The sequence below is a fragment of the Micromys minutus genome (genome assembly GCF_963924665.1).
Source record: "Micromys minutus genome assembly, chromosome: 5".
Lineage (NCBI taxonomy): Eukaryota > Metazoa > Chordata > Mammalia > Rodentia > Muridae > Micromys > Micromys minutus.
In genome coordinates, this window is record NC_137974.1 from 86,482,694 (window position 1) to 86,500,873 (window position 18,180).

An 18,180-nucleotide genomic window follows, 5' to 3' on the forward strand; every position below is an offset into this window, starting at 1 on the left:
GTGATAGAAGGAAGGGGAGAGGTGCTCACAGAAACATACACACACTCAGTCTAAAACACAGCCCTTAAGACCCCGACGGCGTTAATGTTGGCTTTACGTTTTAGTAATGTGTTTGAGAAGTTCTGAGGCTTCTTTATTTTGAAATAATGACACACTCATAGGAAGCTGCGAAGGCAGTGATCCCAGTGTCCTCAGCCCAGCTTCCTTCAGTAACAAAACTGCACAGTCACAGCACCAGGACATGGCCACGCTTCAGTGAGTGCGACATCTACCCGTGCGTGCTGGAGTAAAATGACCCCGAGCCATAATGAGCAATCAGAACACAGACCTTCCCCACACGTGGGTTCCCTCGTGTCCCCTCAGAGTCACATCCATCTCTAGCTCCAGCCAACCATTCCTGTGTTCTCCAGGAGACTTAGAACTTAAGTGACCTTTTGAACAGTGTTTGGTCTTTATCTCTACCATTTTCTCCCCTTTTCTACATTTCTGTGGATTACTTAAGCATTTTGATTTGTCTGTAGTCTTTCTGGATGCCTCTTTTTCTAGAGCTCTGCATTACCTTTGCTCCAGGTAGGTTTGTGTATGACTGTGTGCACGCATGACTGTGTGCATTCGTGTGTGCGTGCATGCGTGTGTGTGTGTGTGTGTGTGTGTGTGTGTGTGTGATGAATACTATGTGTTGATGTTGTCTTTTAGCAGGTGTGTAGAAACCTCGTTTGTCTTCTGAGGCTCACAACACATTGATGTCACCTGCCACTGGAGTGTGGGCTGCTGTATTATCGTTAAAGCCCTGCTCACTCGGTAGCTAACACCAGGCCTTTGTGTTGTGTTCTCAGCAAGGGCGGTGAGAAGGCTGAGGAGACTGCCAGCGAGAGCTCCTCAGAGAGCGAAGAGGATGAGGAGCCTCCGGACCACCGCCAGGAGGCCAATGCAGACCTCCCTTCAGAATACTGGCAGATCCAGAAGCTGGTGAAATATCTAAAGGTGAGAAGAAAACCTTCAGGAAATTCTTTTCCAAACACATGACACACCTCTGAAGTGAGAGCGGCCTGCACTATAGCTGCCATTTGCACATACACAGGAGAAGGCCTTATTATTCTGAGCAGTCAAGCTTAGACCTCGTGAAGCATGACTCGACCAGTACCCGTTCTCTCTCCTGTGTGTGTGTGTGTGTGTGTGTGTGTGTGTGTGTGTGATAGGATTGAGGGGATAAGAGTCACTGTGGTCCACATCAAGCAATGATGTCATCTGTGTTTCATGATGTTGATTTAGTGTGGTAGGAAGAACACAGAGCTGCTCTTAGGCTGGTCACTGGCTGGTCGGTGGCTATTGAAGAATTGCAGTTGGAGCCTCAACACAAGCAATGCAGCAGATGAAATACCTGAACCGCACACAGGACTTTTCAAGACCGAGAACCTCATTTGAAATATGTATCACAGCATCTCACATAGCAGGAGCTTAAGATATGGCTCACTTCCACATTTCTCTCTAGTCAGGGCATACGTGAAAATATGTTACAGGATGACAAGCCCACGAGGGGTATATAAATATTCGAATGAAGAAAGGGGCAAGGGAAATGGTCTGTCACAGCCCAAACTAACATTCCTTGCTGCTCTGGTAAAACCTTTTTTACAGCTAAAGTCCAAAACTATGGGTGAAAAAAATGGGACAAAATATTTTGACTACCTCATATTTTCTTCCTTTCCATATCTTTGGCCAGATTGGCCAAGGGTGTTGCTATTTAAAGGATATTGCTTCATCACCTTAAGACAGCATGTAAAACAGCTTTTGTGCATGATTTTTGAGACTCTGGCAAAGCCCCCTGAATGGATGGTCTTGAAGGTGTGAAACAGCCGAGGAAAACTGCAAGAAAAATAAGCTCCCTCCTCTGAGGGTTGTTCCTTTGCTGAACACAGCCAGAATTAGAGAAAGAATTTTTTTTTTTCTGAATTTCAAATCTCCAGAAAAATGAGTGAAGACATTGTGAAATGTATTTTAATTCTCCTTTGGGGATTCTGGTTCTCAGTCTCCTTTGGTGTGAATTGTAATGATGATGTTACTGGTTAGAAGGAATTCATTTAGCAGTCAAGTGTGCAATGCTCTGTCAGGCAAGGCAGGCATTCCTAGGCCCTGGGGCAGGTCCATGTCAGAACAGTAGCAACCACAGTCTGATTAGCTTTTTGTGTGTGTGTTTTTGTGTCTCAATGTGTCTCTGCTGCTAACGTGACTCGTTCTTGCAAAAATAAGTCCTGGTTGGCTGGAGTGCCAGTCAGTAAAGGGCTTGTTAGGCAAGACTGAGTTTGGATCCCTAGAACCTATGAAAAATGCTAGACTAGGTTACTCAGATGTGTCCCATGAGGCAGTGGTAGAGGCAGGCTGACCTCAGGAGCTTGTTCACCAATCAGTGAGCTCTAGATTCAGTGAGTTAGCCTTTCTCAAAAGGTGGAGGCCAAGGGAGAAAGAACAGGAAGTAATCCTACTCAGCTGTAAAAACTACCAGCCTGTCGAGATGACCTCAGTGGAATAGTAACGGCATTTCCTTGGAGCTAACAAATAGCAGTCTAACTGTACTCAAGACCTGAGAAATAGGAAGGAATTCATGCCAGGTACCATAAACCCATCAACTACCTACCAATGGCTGGCATGGTCATAGACCCGAGAGAACCTACTACTGACATTTATAATTTCTAACTACTCTAAATATTGATTCTTTTACACACAGATACAGTTAATTCTTCACTCTAGCTATGGAAACTTCTTTTTGCAGCAGAGATCCACAACCATTCATAACACAGGAGATAAGTGACCGCAGGGTACCGGTTCCCTCTAGGTACATCTGCAGTTCAACTCCTACATCTAAGGCTTAGGGAAAACGGGATAAAAAGACCGAAAGAGCTACAAGATCAGGGCACCTGCAGTGAAATAATGTGTCCTAGATATGAAATGGACTTTGTACTCATGAAATCTGAACAATGTGGTTGCTTAAATAAGACCTGCATACTGACAGCACCAGCCCTCACTCCTAGATGGGGAGCTGCAGGCATTCAGTGCTTACTAAGAGAGGAATAACTAGCTTTTCCTCAGGGCCACACACCCTGGTAAGTTATTCAGTTCCAATGAGATCAATGCTAAACACATGTATATTGGGCAACGCTAGACAGACTCAGTTGGTTATGCACATAGACACACAATGGTAGTTAGAGAAGGGGTCTTCATCTGAGAAGAAGTGGAACATGGGAGGTATGGGAGGTCGGAGGAGGGGAAATAATGTAAACTCTGTACTCATATATGAAATTCTCAAAAAGTAAAAAGTACAGGATCAGTGGACATGTGATACTGGCTGTTGGGATGTCAGCTCTTAGCCTCCACACATATACACAAATACGACACACAAGAAATACACTACATATAAAAACAGCAGTAATTTTATATACTTAGTATGCTATAAAAAGTCTGTTAGTGGAGATTCACAATGTAAGACATTTTAGAGTCAATATACATCCTTACATTTGAAATTTGGGTCTGTGTTCCTAGTTTTAACTTGTGATTTCATGAACCCTTATCAGCCTTTCTAGGAGACAGGAAGGTCACATTATTTGGATGACTCAAGGAATATTTGTTGTCATTTATCATTGTCTATTTTTGCATCTTAAATCTGTTTTTTTTTGTGAGTAATTTTACACAAGAAATGCAAAGAGAGTAAGTGTTGAAGCCTGTTCTGCCCCAAAAGGAGTCAACTAGAGCCTAATAAGCAAAGAGAAAAATTAATCTAAAATCTAATTACCTGAAGAAAGTTTTAATGACCAAATCAAATTAAGGTCAGCAGATGGAATATTTTACTATTTTTTTTTACCTGATTATATTTAAAGCTGAACTTGTCAAGGATATCAGGATACTACCATAAGAACAGACACAGTGACCAAGGCAAAAGAATAGAGCCAGGCACTAGAGATGCTGAAGAGTAGCTCTCCACAGTTGATGCTTTTTGGAGGAAGTGTGGGAGGGGAAGGACTCAGCTGTGTTTAAGGGGAAGGCCACTAAGAATTTGATAATGCTCTAGTGAAGATGGTGTACTGGCTGGTTTTGTATCAACTTGACACAAGCTGGAGTTATCACAGAGAAAGGAGCCTCAGTTGAGGAAATGCCTCCATGAGATCCAGCTGTGAGGCATTTTCTCAACTAGTGATCAAGGGGGGAGGGCCCAGCCCATTGTGGGTGGAGCCATCCCTGGGCTGGTTCTGGGTTCTATAAGAAAGCAGGCTGAACAAGCCAGGGGAAGCAAGCCAGTAAGTAACATCCCTCCATGGCCTCTGCATCAGCTCCTGCTTCCTGACCTGCTTGAGTACCAGTCCTGACTTCCTTTGGTGATAAACAGCAATGTGGAAGTGTAAGCTGAATAAACCCTTTCCTCCCCAACTTGCTTCTTGGTCATAGTGTTTTGTGCAGGAATAGAAACCCTGCCTAAGACGTATGGCTTTTGTTATGTTTTTATTTTCTTACTTCTTTTGTGGTGAAGGTCACAAGGCAAGGTGAACATGGAAGGACTCAGAAGGGATTGTGATCGGAGTTCATGATGTGAAACTCCCAGAGAACCAACAGAAATGTTTTATAAAATACTTACAATGAAGAAAGGCTATTCTCTAGTCACTTGTATTGGGGAAACTGAAAATGTACCTTGGAATGGATGGAATTGGAGGGGCTGTGTACTCAACGGGGAGAGAGCTTGCTGCACAAATGTAAGGGTGGAGTTCAGCTCTCCAATACCTATGTAAGTACCCAGCATGGGTAGCACCTGCCTGTTACCCCAGAGCATGGGAGGAAATGATGTAATTCCCAGAACAAGCAGAATAGATTGTGGGGTACGCCTTACATCACCCCACTCCAGAAACCCAGTCATCATGGTCTCCTTCAGCAAGGAGGGGAACTCAGCTTCCCATGCTTGGGCATGTGATCACAAACTAGAACTTCCTCCATCAGTCCCCATAGGGGATGTGGGCATCTCAACCCTACTAAGACCTGCTCCTCTCCTGAACAATGTAAACAAAGGTGGCTTGAACAAAGAAGAAAGGATAAATGAACGGATCCAGCCAACAAAGTCCTCCAGTGTGCACAGCAACACAAACATGAAGAACCACAAGGGCAACTCCTCCAAAATTACCCATCCCATCTTAGTGATGACGAACAAAAATGGCCCAGAGGAGCTTCCGGAGAAAGAATTCATAAGCACACTCAAACAGCTCAAGGATGACATGCGCACACTAGTAGAGAGCATAAGCAAGGGGGTGAAAACAGTCAGAAAATTAACCCAAGACATGAAAATAGAGTTTAACCAAGAGAATTTATGGGAAGAAAAACGAAACTGAAATGATGTTGGAAACGAGAAAAAAGTCCAATAAAAACTTGAGTGGAAAGTCTCAGGACAGAGGGTCGCAAAGGAAACAGCGACCTGTGGCTGGAAGACATGGTGGAGGAATTAGGTCACTTAGTAAGAGTCAACGGGAAGCTCGCAAAACGTGAGCAGAAGCTGGGAGAGCTCCACAACACAGCACAGCGGGATTTCAGATGCCAAGCATGTAACGAAAAGAATCCCACAGGGAAGGCTTGAAGAACATTTTTAACATTTTATGGAAAAGAAAAAAAATCTCAAATCTACAGACATACAGATTCACAAATATACCGGGCCAGAAAAGAAACTCTCAATGATATATTAAAGTTAAAATGTAAAAATGCAGAATCCAGGGCATTGAAAACTGCAAAGGATTGTCAAGTCATTTAGAAAGGCCGGCCCATAAGAATAACACCCGATTTGACAGAACCATCAAAGCTAGAGGGTCTGGAACAATGTGTTTCACGTACTGAAGCATCACTATTTCCAAATGAAGACTATGATGCCTAGCCAAAAAAAAAAATCTTTTAAAATTAGAAGAAAAATAAAAACTTCCCATGATAAAATGCTGGTAAGAGTGAAAGCTGGTGTAGCTGCTGGAAAATCAGTGTGGAAGTTCTTGAGAAAAGCTAAAAGCACATGAGCTTTCATATACATACCAGCTCAACCACTCCTGGGCATATTGCCAGAGGACCCTGTGACGGCTGTTCTTGGTTGTCAACTTGACTCTATCTGGAATGAACTACAATCCAGAGATGGATTGTACACCTGTAACCTGAATCTTGAGCCTGGAAGACAATGCCTTTGATCCAGATCACGAGGCTGGAGGACACAGGCTTTTGATTCAGATCTTGAGGTGGAATGATACAGGCTCTCAACTGGAATCAGTACAGACCTTTCATCGAGATTTTGAGGCACACATTTAATTTGGGCCATACCTTGTACTGGAGGCCTAAGTAAGAACAATGGGAAAAGGAAGGATTCCTTCTCTCTGCCTGCCAGCACATCTGGGGAACCTACTTCTTCAGGATTCTGGCTTATTCAGAAGACCTTCTCTACCTAGCCTTGTGGAACTGAGCAACTACTAGATTCTTGAACTTTCCATTCACTGGCCACTATTGGGTTAGCTGAACTCCAGAGTGTAATTCATCCCAATAAATTACACACACACACACACACACACACACACACACACACACACACACACACACATTCCATTCCACACACACACACACACACACACACACACACACACACATTTGTTCTATTAATTCTGTGACCCTAGAGAACCTTGGCTAACACAGACTCTATATCCTACTGTGGAGATACTTATACCTCCAATCTTTTTCTGTGTTCCTGACAACTTGAAAATGGACAGCCTCTAGATATCAATCAACCGATAAATGAATAATAAAAATGTGACACATTTACAGCAGACGATACTGAACTATTAAGAAAAGTGAAATTACGAACGTCTCAGAGAAGTGGATGAAACTGGAAATAGTCATTCTGTGTGATGTGACATAGACCCAGAAAGACCAGTACTGTGTGTTCTCTCTCATCCATGGATATTGGCTTTGCGTCTTTAGACGTGTGTGTAAATTGAAGTACCCGTAGGAGGCAGTAAAGTAATAAGGAGATATAGGTTTCCCCAGGAATGGGAATGGCATGAAGGTGGCTCAATCACAGAGTGGAATAATAGAAAATGAAGGGTTAAACGAGGGAGGAGAGGGCAGAGCGGGGGAGGGTGGGGAGGGAGCACAGGACACAAAAGTATCCACATGGAAACCTTCTACTGCAGGAGGAAAACCTCCCATTGCCTTTGATGTATACAAATGTAAGACGAGGTTAAATGGAATTGGCTCATGGTGGGGAGAAAATGCCTGTCCCACTCATGGTAGCACCACAGTACAAGTTGTAGGTTAGTTCTTTCCAAAGTATTGGTCAGTTAGGTCCCATGGGCACCCCTCCCCAAACATTACACACTATTTCCATTCTCTTGGTTACCGTAGAACTTGGTGATAAAGACTCCATTACTGAAATACCATATACTTGAGTCATAGAACCTAGTGAATTAAAGATGACTGATCTGGAAGCTTAATCCCTGCTGGCTAACTTTCAGAGTTTTGAAGCTTTGTATGCATGTTACCAAGGAAGAGAAATCAATAGTCTTCCCAGCTTGGAACCCCATGAGATATGATAATGGCTACCCAGGCAAGATATGCCACTGGCTTCATAATGGCATGAATGTTAAAAGAATAACCAAACATGTTCTAATTGGATGTAAGACCTTCTCCACTCAAGGACACTTATGCCTACTACCGGTGACTGGATCAAAAGCCCTTGGTTGAGGGAATCCACCCCATATGCAGCCACTAAACTATTGCTGATGCCAAGTAGTGCTTACTGGCAGGAACCTGATATGGATGCCTCTTCAGAGGCTCTGACAGAACCATGTTGATACAAAGAAGGATGCTTGCAGCTAACCATCAGACTGTACACAGGGACCCCAATGAAGGAGCTAGAGAATGGACTGAAGGAGCTGAACCCCATGGGAAGAACAAAATGATCAGCTAACCAAACCCACCACAGCTCCCAGGGACTAAAACACTAACCAATGAGTTCCCATGGAGAGACCCATGGCCCCAGGCACATATGCAGCAGAGGACAGCATTGTCTGGCATCAATGGGAGGAGAGGCCTTTGGTCCAATGAAGGCTTGTTTTCCCAGTGTAGGGGAATGCCAAGGGTCTAAAGTGGGAGAGGGTGGTTGGGAGAGGGAGCACCTTCATGGAGGCAATGGGAGGGGGAGGGGATAACATCTGAAATGTAAATGCAGAGAATATCCAACAAAAAACTAAATTAGAAAGAAAGAAGGAAGGAAGAAAGGAAGGAAGGAAGGAAGGAAGGAAGGAAGGAAGGAAGGAAAGAAAAACCCTTGGTTGGAGAGTTAATAAGCACTAAGCAGGACCCAATACTATTATTCTGATAAATGAATATATTGTTAAAATTTCCCCTAGGTTCTTGTCATTATATCCATAGGCTAGTGCACCTCTCAACCTTCATTAGAGAAGCTTCTTTATGCAGCAAATGGTGGTCAAATGAAACAGACCCACAACTGTTGGATGTGCACAGAATAATTTATTGTAGAGTGCCCATTTATATACTGGAAATCTGTATCATACCTCTTACCCACAGAGCTCAGAGGTGATCAGCAAAGATGCAGGCAAAGATCATAAGGGCTGGAAGTAGAGGGTTCCTGCAGTGACATAATATTTGTCAGACATGACGGGACTGTTGAACAGGTGAGCTCACAGCATCTGTGACTTTCTGCAAAAGATCAAGCCAGCAAAAATCCCTTTGCAGCTCGGAAAGGGCCCCATGAATACCCACCCCACCAACTGGCAGTTCATGGCTTCTGAGAGGAGTTGGGTCTCTTCAGGAATGAGTCTGTCTCTGAAGAGGCTACCCATGCTCTAATGTGTGCTTCTGTCTCCGTGCGTTGAACAGCTGTGTGTAGCGAGCAGACTCTGTTTTGTTGTTGTTTGGGAAGGAACTGAGGGAGAATGGGGGTTAGACATGAAGGAATGGGAAGTTGACCAAATGCATTCAAGGCATGTATGAAATCCTCAAACAATAAAAAGACACCCTACATTAATCTCTAGTATGTTCACAGGTACATACACAAATACATATATCCAGGTTCATGTGATCAAGATCATGCACAAATGTACCACATATGGGAAAGAGACAACGAGATTGGACTTTTTATAACAAATACAAAACAACTGCAAATGGAACACCTGAAATTATAAAACTATTAGAAAGAAGGAAAACTATTCTATTGGATAATGATCTGGGCAAAATTTTTCTTTGACATGACTTCAAGAACACAATATGAACAGAAAGACAAATGGAAGGAGGGGTAGGAAGGATTGAAGGAGCCAGAGATGTTAAGGACACCACAAGGACGCCTACAGAATCAACTAACCTGGGTCCATAGGGGTCCACAGAGACTGAAACGCCAGAGATGGACCTAATCTCCCCGTACACATATATAACAGTTGTGCATCTTGGTCTTTATATGGGATCCTTCAAGGGCTGTCTCTGACTACACTACATGCCTTTGCATGTCTTTCCCCGAGCTGGGATGCTTTCTCTACCCACAGTAGAAGATGTTCCTACTCCTACTGTACCTTGATATGTCAAGGCTGGTTGGTATCCATGGGAGGCCCTTCTTTTCTGGGGAGAAAGGGATAATTAAAGGATGAGGGGGGGTGGCTAGAGAGAGGGACTGGGAGGGAAAAAAGGTGAGAGGAACTTAGATTGGGATATAAAGTAGATCAAGTAATTAAAGAATATTAAACGAAAGAAAACCAAGTGGAATTGAGCCAAACTGAATGACTACAAAGGCAACATAAAAGTGAGGTGATATTCCACAACTTGGGAGAAAAACATTTGCAAACCATGTATCTGATAAGGGGCTAATCCACAAAATATACGAAGAACTCAATTCAACTTCAAGGAAAAAAGAATCCAGTTAAGAGACACATGTCCTGACCAGGCATTTCTTTGAGCTGAGCCTACACAACAGTTAAGACATTTTAAAAATGCTTATTATCACTAAGAGATGAAAAATCAAAGCTATGAGCCAGCCCCTTCCTACCTTCTTGAGTGACTGTTGTTGGAGAGTTAAAAGACAATGTACACTGGAGAAGGTATGGAGAAAAGGAAACCCTTCACATGGACTAATACAGCTGTTGCAGAAAACCAAAAGGAGGCTCTCAGGTAACTGAAAATAGAATTGAAGTCCAACCATTGTACTCCAGGGCAAATACAATGGCTAATCTTGGCTGTCACCTTGACACACCCTGGACAAGGGGACCTCAAATGAAGAATTGCTTCCATTGCATTGGCATGTGTGTGTGTGTGTGTGTGTGTGTGTGTGTAAGGGATAGTTTGATTGTTAATTGATTAACTGATGCATGAGCGCCCAGCTTACTGCGGCTAGGGCCGTCCCAGGGCGTGTGGGCCTGGACTATATAAGAAGCGAGCAGAATATGAAGCCAGAGTCAAGGCAGCAAGCAGCGTTCTTCTTCTATTATGGTTCTTACAACTTCAAAACATGAGAATAACATATTAAGGAAAATACAGAATACCTTATGATTTGAGGAGTTTCTGGTTATTTCTACAAATATCATTTTTTAAAAAATTTTCCAATCTTGAAGATTCTTGTTCGTTGGGCGTTTGAAGGTGCTAGTGGGGCACGGGTGGATGAGAGCACAGGACTCATTCCCAGGACTGTGCCAGGTCCTTGACCCAGACACAGAGCAGTTCAAGGCCCTTTCCTCCCCTTGTCTGGGGGAAATGGAGTCTCTGTAAGCAGCATAGACTGGCCTTGTACTTGTGAACATCCCGCCTGCACCTTCTGGGATTACAGGCTTCAGCCAAATACCTGATACCTTTTCTTAACTCTTAGTGTATCAGCCAGAGGGGGAAAACTGTCACTGGTGAATGCCCACAACTCTAAAGTCTTCAGCATAACAAGCCATTCAGGTTCAGACTTGGCCTTTTGGAAAAAGAGCAGGAGAACCCTGATGTTTTCCCAGAGTCCACTGTCCTTTTCTCATGAGAGAGGCAGAGTCCGATGGGGCCGAACCACGAGAACAGCCAAGAGTAGAACAATGGGGTAGCAGAAGTGTGCTTTTGGATGTTGACTCGGTAACAGTGGGATTCCACTTAGCAGCTCAGCAGCTTTGGGTGGGCTGGCACACTTTTGTCAACTTCAGTTTGCTCACTGGTAAAGAAGGGAAAGGTGTCCACATGTCAGCATCACGGTGGATACTAGATGCAGGACAACACATCTGGAGTGCCGGGCACGGGGTCCTCAGCAATTGCTGGCACTGATAACTAATTCTATGGTGTATGATTATGACCATAGAAGTTGTGTGACATGGAGTATTGCTCACTTGCCCAGGGGGCCCTCAAGTTTTGCTTTAAAATTTCTGTCAAGACAATAAAAAGAGGAAAATACAGTGAATTAATTTAGTGAAGGATAGACTTACCATCATTAAATAAAAAGAAGCCAGTTGCCAACGATTCTGGGAGAAGTTTGGCCCTTGGGGTGAAATGGGAAGGCACTGAGCAAGTGAGCACGTAGCATGGCTGATGGTCTCCTGTTGGGACCATAGCAAAGAGTCTCCTAATAGTCTGGTTATAGACGTTACCTTGAGTAATTCAGCTACTTAGGATAAATCCACATAGCACTGGGGCCAAATGGGGATGTGCTGTTTCTGTCCCAAAGCAGCTAAGGAAAACATGTATTGATGAAGTGCTACTTAGGCTCACACAAGTTATTCATCAGGAGATCGTGTGCAAATGTGACACTTTTGGCCAGACACTAAATTGCTTGGAATTCTTATAGCTCCCACAGGTAAATCTCTTAACACAGCCAATAAAAGGGAAAGCAGATCTACAAATGATTTCTAGGTTTTTTTTTTTTTGACACAGGTAACTGTTTTTATACAGAGACACAAAAGGATATTAAAACGACGTCTCTGAAATGTAAAATGTCTCTAGGAAAATGCTGGATGTCTCTAAGTAATCTCAAAATGAACACACCTGACATTTTAATTTATAAAATTGTGGCTCCCATGTTGGCTCACAGCAGCAGAGAAATGGCAATGCTGACCTGACTTTCTGTCTACTGTTTTTCCAAGGATAGGATGTCGGTGACGATGACAGAAATCGATGAGCTCATTGATATTGAAACAAGTCAATGAAACTTCAGCTTAGTATTTATTCAGCACTGTGAGCTCAGCTTCTGGCACATAAGAAAAGGGAATTGATATCCAATTATTTGGCTCTAACCTACATTCACTTCAACTTGTAAAACTTCACACACACACACACACACACACACACACACACACACCCTCACACACCCTCACACACACACCCTCACACACCCTCACCCTCACACACACTCACACACACTCACACACACACCCTCACACACCCTCACCCTCACACACACTCACACACACTCACACACACACCCTCACACACCCTCACACACCCTCACCCTCACACACACACACACACACACACACACACACACACACATACACGCTCCTTTTCTTTTGAGGTTTTTAGAACACATTTTTTTTAAATTAAGAAATACATTGAAACCCCCCCCCCCCGTCAACTTTCCAACTTCTTTTGCCTCCCTAGCCGATGAGTCCATGCACAATCCTCCCACCCAAACACTAATCAAGTCAACCGCTGCTTGGCTCCCGAGTTCGTGCATGTACAGGGTGACATGTCCTCCGCCTGTGCTCTTCTAAATGTACCACTTTCCTTTTCAGCCCTCCTTCCTGAGACGTACATTCTGTCTTCTGCTTCCATGATGGCTCACCTTGTCCACCTTATTAGCTGCTTCTTCAGTAGAGAGGTCCTACTTGAGTCACGTCTTTGTCTGCAGGGCAGGTTGCTAAGGATCACAAGCTTGACCCTTGAACTTCTTCCTAAATGACGCTTTAATGGAGGTTGAAGCTAATGACGTGCTGCTCCTCGGCCCTTCCTCTCAGCCCATTCACAGGAGTTCATCTTACCCCCAGTCAGAGCCCTCCGTGGGTAACTGCTCACTGCCCTCTCCCTCTCTTAGCTCTCTTTCTCCTTACCTTTCATCTTTGTTTCTGCTCTCCTGAGACAGGTACCTCTTCCTGGTCAGAAGTACTTTAAAATCTTCCAAGAAAAAGGTTTTTTTCTTCTTCAATAATTAGAGGCTACAGTTTGCTAACATCTGTGCCCTACGTTTATTCTGTCCCTAGCCTCACTTCTACACATGGTATGTATAAAACAAACAAGACAAACAAAAACTCCAGAAATAAGAGAAACATTCATTTGGGAAAGTGGGTTTATCATTCACAAGAGTGGTTAGTAAATTGATACAGTTGGCTAGTCTTGGAGATGGACCAGTTGGAAAATAAAAAGGTAGAAATACACAGGTTTACCTTGGAAACACATTAATGTATGTGGCCTTAAACAAAGAATGAGTTGGGTTAGCTAAGGATATAAAGTTCTGTGGGAATCCATTTCTATGTGGATTATGCCCAGAATTTGGCTCTAAATTAAAGAGAAAACCAAGGCACTGAGTTACCTCCAGGGTGTGTGGTGGGTGACGGGAAGAGAGGGATGTTACAGGTATGGCTGGTTCTCTGGTAGTTTGTTGGGGTCTCTGGGCATCTGGGATAACATTTCTCTCACCTGTTGGTGTTTTCTGGTGCTGTTGCCAGGGGAGAGCATTTCTCTGCCACTCTGGCCTCAGCTCTAAGCTCAGGGAGGTGATGTTAAGAAGCATTGTTGGAGACACTGAAGCGCTATGCTCAGAAGGTCTGGCCCTTGCATGCTTGGATCATAGTAGAGGAACACAAGGTGTGTTCTCCGTTTCTCCAGATGTCTCCCTTCCCTGCAGAATTCTGTTAGGAGAGTGAACAGGCTGAAGACGAAAGCACTAGTTTAGAAACATGTATCTAGTAGCAAGAGAGGGAAAATGGAGCAGAGTAGAGAAGGCCAGGCTGGTGACAAGGGGTTGCATTGGAGGAGAGAATCAGCAGCAGCAGCATACACAGGAGGGCCGCTCTCCACAGACAGATTCATAAAACACGTGTGCATTTCATTTCCCACGATCCATGGGCCATGGCAACTGCTCTTCTGTTCCGTTCGGTGTCCACAGGTTTAGAATTTAAGAGCATGAAAATTAAAGGTGCCTGGAAGTCCCCTAGATTACTGGGGAGGAGACCTGACTTAAGAGTGACATTCCCATCTGGAAAGACCACTAGGCTGTCACTTCAAGGGACATGCAGGGCTCTCTGAGGAGGGGTTCTTGGCAATACATGCATTTCCAGTTGAAATCTCTGCTAACTATGCTTTACTGGGACCCTGTTCCTACACACACGCACACACACACACACACACAGACACACACACACACACAGGCACGCACTCGTGCATGAACACATGCACACACATTTATGCACACTCGAACACACACACACACACACACACACACAGAGAGAGGAGAGAGGGGGAAGAACTCTCCTCCCTCCCTCCCTCCGTCCCTCCCTCCCCAACTGGTTAACAAGTTCTGAGTGGTAATTGGGAGTTAAATGCTTTTCCTTTTTCATCACAGGAATTTGATGTGCTTCGCAATCAATTACACTTAATTAAATTCCATTCCCATTACTTGTGTCTTAGGTTTGGAGTGGCAGAAGGTTTGCTCCCTGTTTCGTTGGTGGAAAAGCTGAGAAATCCTTTCGCTGCAGGCCACACAGAAGGTGGCTGTGGCTGGGATCACATCCAGCTTCTATCTTTATTGCCTGTTGCCTGGCGATTCTGCCTCACTGTCAAGAAACCTAGGGCCCAGGAGGCTTGTAGACATTGCTTCACCATCTTCTCTCTCATTTGCCTAGCTTCATCCAAGTGAGAGGACGAGAAGCAGCCTCTTATAACGGGACTTGGTATTCGTTCTTGGAAGGCAGCCTTGGTGTGTTCTTTGACGAGGCTTTTAAGGGAGCGAGAACAGTGGTGGTACAGTTAGAAAGGGCCCTTTGAAAATGGAAAGCCCTGGTCATTATTCATGTACCCAGTAAACTACAGCTGTTAGAAGAGCCTTGCTGTCTAGAGTAATATTTTAAAGCTTATGCATGATAGATTTTTTTTAAAATAACTACCCACAGAGAACATGAATTGAAAGTCTTCTGTGCCTTTAAACTGTCTGTTGGAGGGTCTGGGAAGATGTCTCAGGGATTGTGTTTGCTGTCTGAGTCCTGAGTTTGGGTCTCCAGCTGGCGATAGTGCTGTGAGCTCACTTGCAGGGCTCAGCAGGGACAGATGAACCCCGCGGAAGAGTGAGCTTTGTGTTCGGTGAGAGCCTGATTTAAAAAGGTACAGTGGAGAGCAATGAAGGCATTTCTACTCAACCTCTGACATGCACACATGTCCTCCTCCCCTGACGTTACCTGTAAGCATTAAATTCTTTTATCTATGAAAAATCTGCATGGTAGTCTACGTTCATGTTTTCATAAATGTAAGTTCTGGGGCTATGTGAAATGTGCATTATCTGTAAGCTCACATTATCCAAAAAAAAAAAAAAAAAAAAAAAAAAAGGATCTATGCCACTGCCAAGTTTTATGTAATTAATTGATTACTGTGTGTTCCCGTGCACGTGTGTAAACATGCACACATGCAAGAAGCACCATGTAAATACAGAGGTCAAAGGACAACTGGCTGGAGTTGTCTATGCTTCCACTTTGTGAGGCCTAGAGTTCAAAATGATGTCACCAGGACTCAGAGGGTGTGTGTGTGTGTGTGTGTGTGTGTGTGTGTGTGTGTTTGTGTGTTGTTTGTTTTGTTTTGTTCACAAAAGACGTGGTGAAGGCAGAGGTGCATGCCTCCCCAGTGGTGAATCTGCACCCCACAAATGAATGGTAGCATTTTCAGTTCTCAGGGACCCATCCCTCCTTGCCTCTTGTCTGTCATGAATGTTGGGGGAACACAGAATAATGAGGTGGTCTTGGTAATGCGGGGCCTCTGATTCAGAACCACTGAGACCACTAGAATAATCGTCAGATCACCACATCAGCCTAACTGCTAAAAGTGGCAATGTGAACAGTCATCAGCTGGGCACAGGTCCACATGCTTACAATGTAAGGGACTCACTCTGTCCCAGTGGCTGGAGGCCAGTAAGAGCAACATGGCAGGACCCCATCTCAAAAAATCACAATCAAAATGACATGTGCATGTGATCTCGAGAACACACACACACACACACACACTAAAATCCTACACGTGTTAGAACATGCTGCTCAGGATGTTCAAAGCTCTGGCATCTCCAGCATCCTCTGTCCCTAACAGGGAAAAGAAACCTCGGGTAAAGTCTTTGGGCTTTGATTCATTTACTAACCCATTCATTTGTTATGCATCTATTTATGAGCAGGTAGTATGAGCTAGCCATTTAGTTCACACACACACACACACACACACACACACACACATGCACACAAACACACACGTATGTATTCATTTGTATTGAAAACCTTTGAAATCTAAGACAGTTATATGTAATAACCTGAACTTGTAATAGATTCTTGATAGAATCCACTCCCTGATGCATCTGTCACACCACACCTGTTCCTGAAACTGTGCTCTGACCCAAAAATCTATTTAGTTGGAGGAAAACCTCTTTAGCTGGTTCCCAGTTTGTATAATGTGAAAGAACTGTTTTGCTTTTTGTTTTTTGGAGTCTGACTTCCCATTCCAGACACTTCTATAGTATCTGCACTTTACATCTGTGTATAGACAGATCTGCCATAATCATTAGGAGATGATGTGTATTTGCAGGAAAATAGGGGCGTCGAGTCCCTTCCTGGTCCACTGGTCTTTGAGATGTGTGCTAGCAAGGCTGTGGCTCCTTCCCAGCCTCGGTGGGTGTGGCTGTCTGCTGTGCCTGCCAATGAGTCTGCTGCGCTCTGAACCGCAGCAGCATGTGTAGGAGATATATATTCCCTCTTTGGCTTAAGCTCTTAAGAATTATAGAAATAAAAACTAGTGTCTGTTCACTATGAAAATTCAACCTGTGTAAATGAAGGCTTCTTTACAGATATTTCATAATTTATATTCATAAAGTCATCATCATCATCATCATCATTATTTGTTTTTTGAGACCAGAACTTACTCATTAGACCAGGCTGGCCTGAAACTCAATATTAGCTTGGGCTGTCTGTGAACTAATAGCAATGCTCCTGCCTCAGTCTTTTGAGTGCTGACATAGTTACAAAACCTCATGCCCAGCTTGCAGTTTTCTTTTTATATTTAATACTGTGTTTGGGTTTGGCCCTTTTGATTACTATATAGAATTTAATTATAGGCAGACACCAACTTGTTTCGCAGTTTCCGTAGTGGTAATGTCTGATTAAATTTTACTCTGGTTGGTGATACTTCAACTATCTGGATGCATCCTTTATATATATCACTATTTCTGTGAGATGGATCCTTTAAAAGGCAGTGTGGGAACACATAGGGAGTGCAAACTTTCTGAGAGCTCTAGTGTGGAGTTGCTTAATTGTGTGCAAGTGCTCACTTACATACGGTGTGAATAAACTTTAGTCACGTATACTGATGCACACCTAGAATCCCAACACGCAGAATGCCAGGGCAAGGGAGAGCCTCAAGGTCAAGGTCAGCCTGAGTTACACAACAAGCTCAAGGGGCCAGCCTGGGCTATAAAGGTAGACCCTGTATGGTGGTTAAAGTCAACTGTCAAGGGCCAGCCTGGGCTATAAAGGTAGACCCTGTATGGTGGTTAAAGTCAACTGTCAAGGGGCCAGCCTGGGCTATAGAGGTAGACCCTGTATGGTGGTTAAAGTCAACTGTCAAGGGGCCAGCCTGGGCTATAGAGGTAGACCCTGTATGGTGGTTAAAGTCAACTGTCAAGGGGCCAGCCTGGGCTATAGAGGTAGACCCTGTATGGTGGTTAAAGTCAACTGTCAAGGGGCCAGCCTGGGCTATAGAGGTAGACCCTGTATGGTGGTTAAAGTCAACTGTCAAGGGGCCAGCCTGGGCTATAGAGGTAGACCCTGTATGGTGGTTAAAATCAACTGTCAAATTAATGAGACTTAGAATCACTGGTGGGGAAGGGCCCCAGAGCATGCCCGTAGAGGACAATGTTGATCAGGTGAACTAAAGGGGGACAGTTCCCTGTTGGTGGCCCCATTCTCTAAACTGGGACTCTGG

At 44.0% G+C, this 18,180-nt stretch overlaps 1 protein-coding gene across 1 annotated transcript in view; it reads left to right on the forward strand.

Annotated features, from left to right (window-relative positions):
- Positions 1 to 18,180, forward strand: part of ODAD2 (outer dynein arm docking complex subunit 2) — a gene marked incomplete at both ends in the record, with an annotated part of 159,086 nt that overhangs the window by 18,681 nt on the left and 122,225 nt on the right. The window contains one exon of the mRNA XM_080917306.1: positions 837 to 984. Within this exon, the coding sequence (XP_080773432.1) occupies positions 837 to 984 (148 nt within the window). The remainder of the gene's footprint in view (positions 1 to 836; positions 985 to 18,180) is intronic.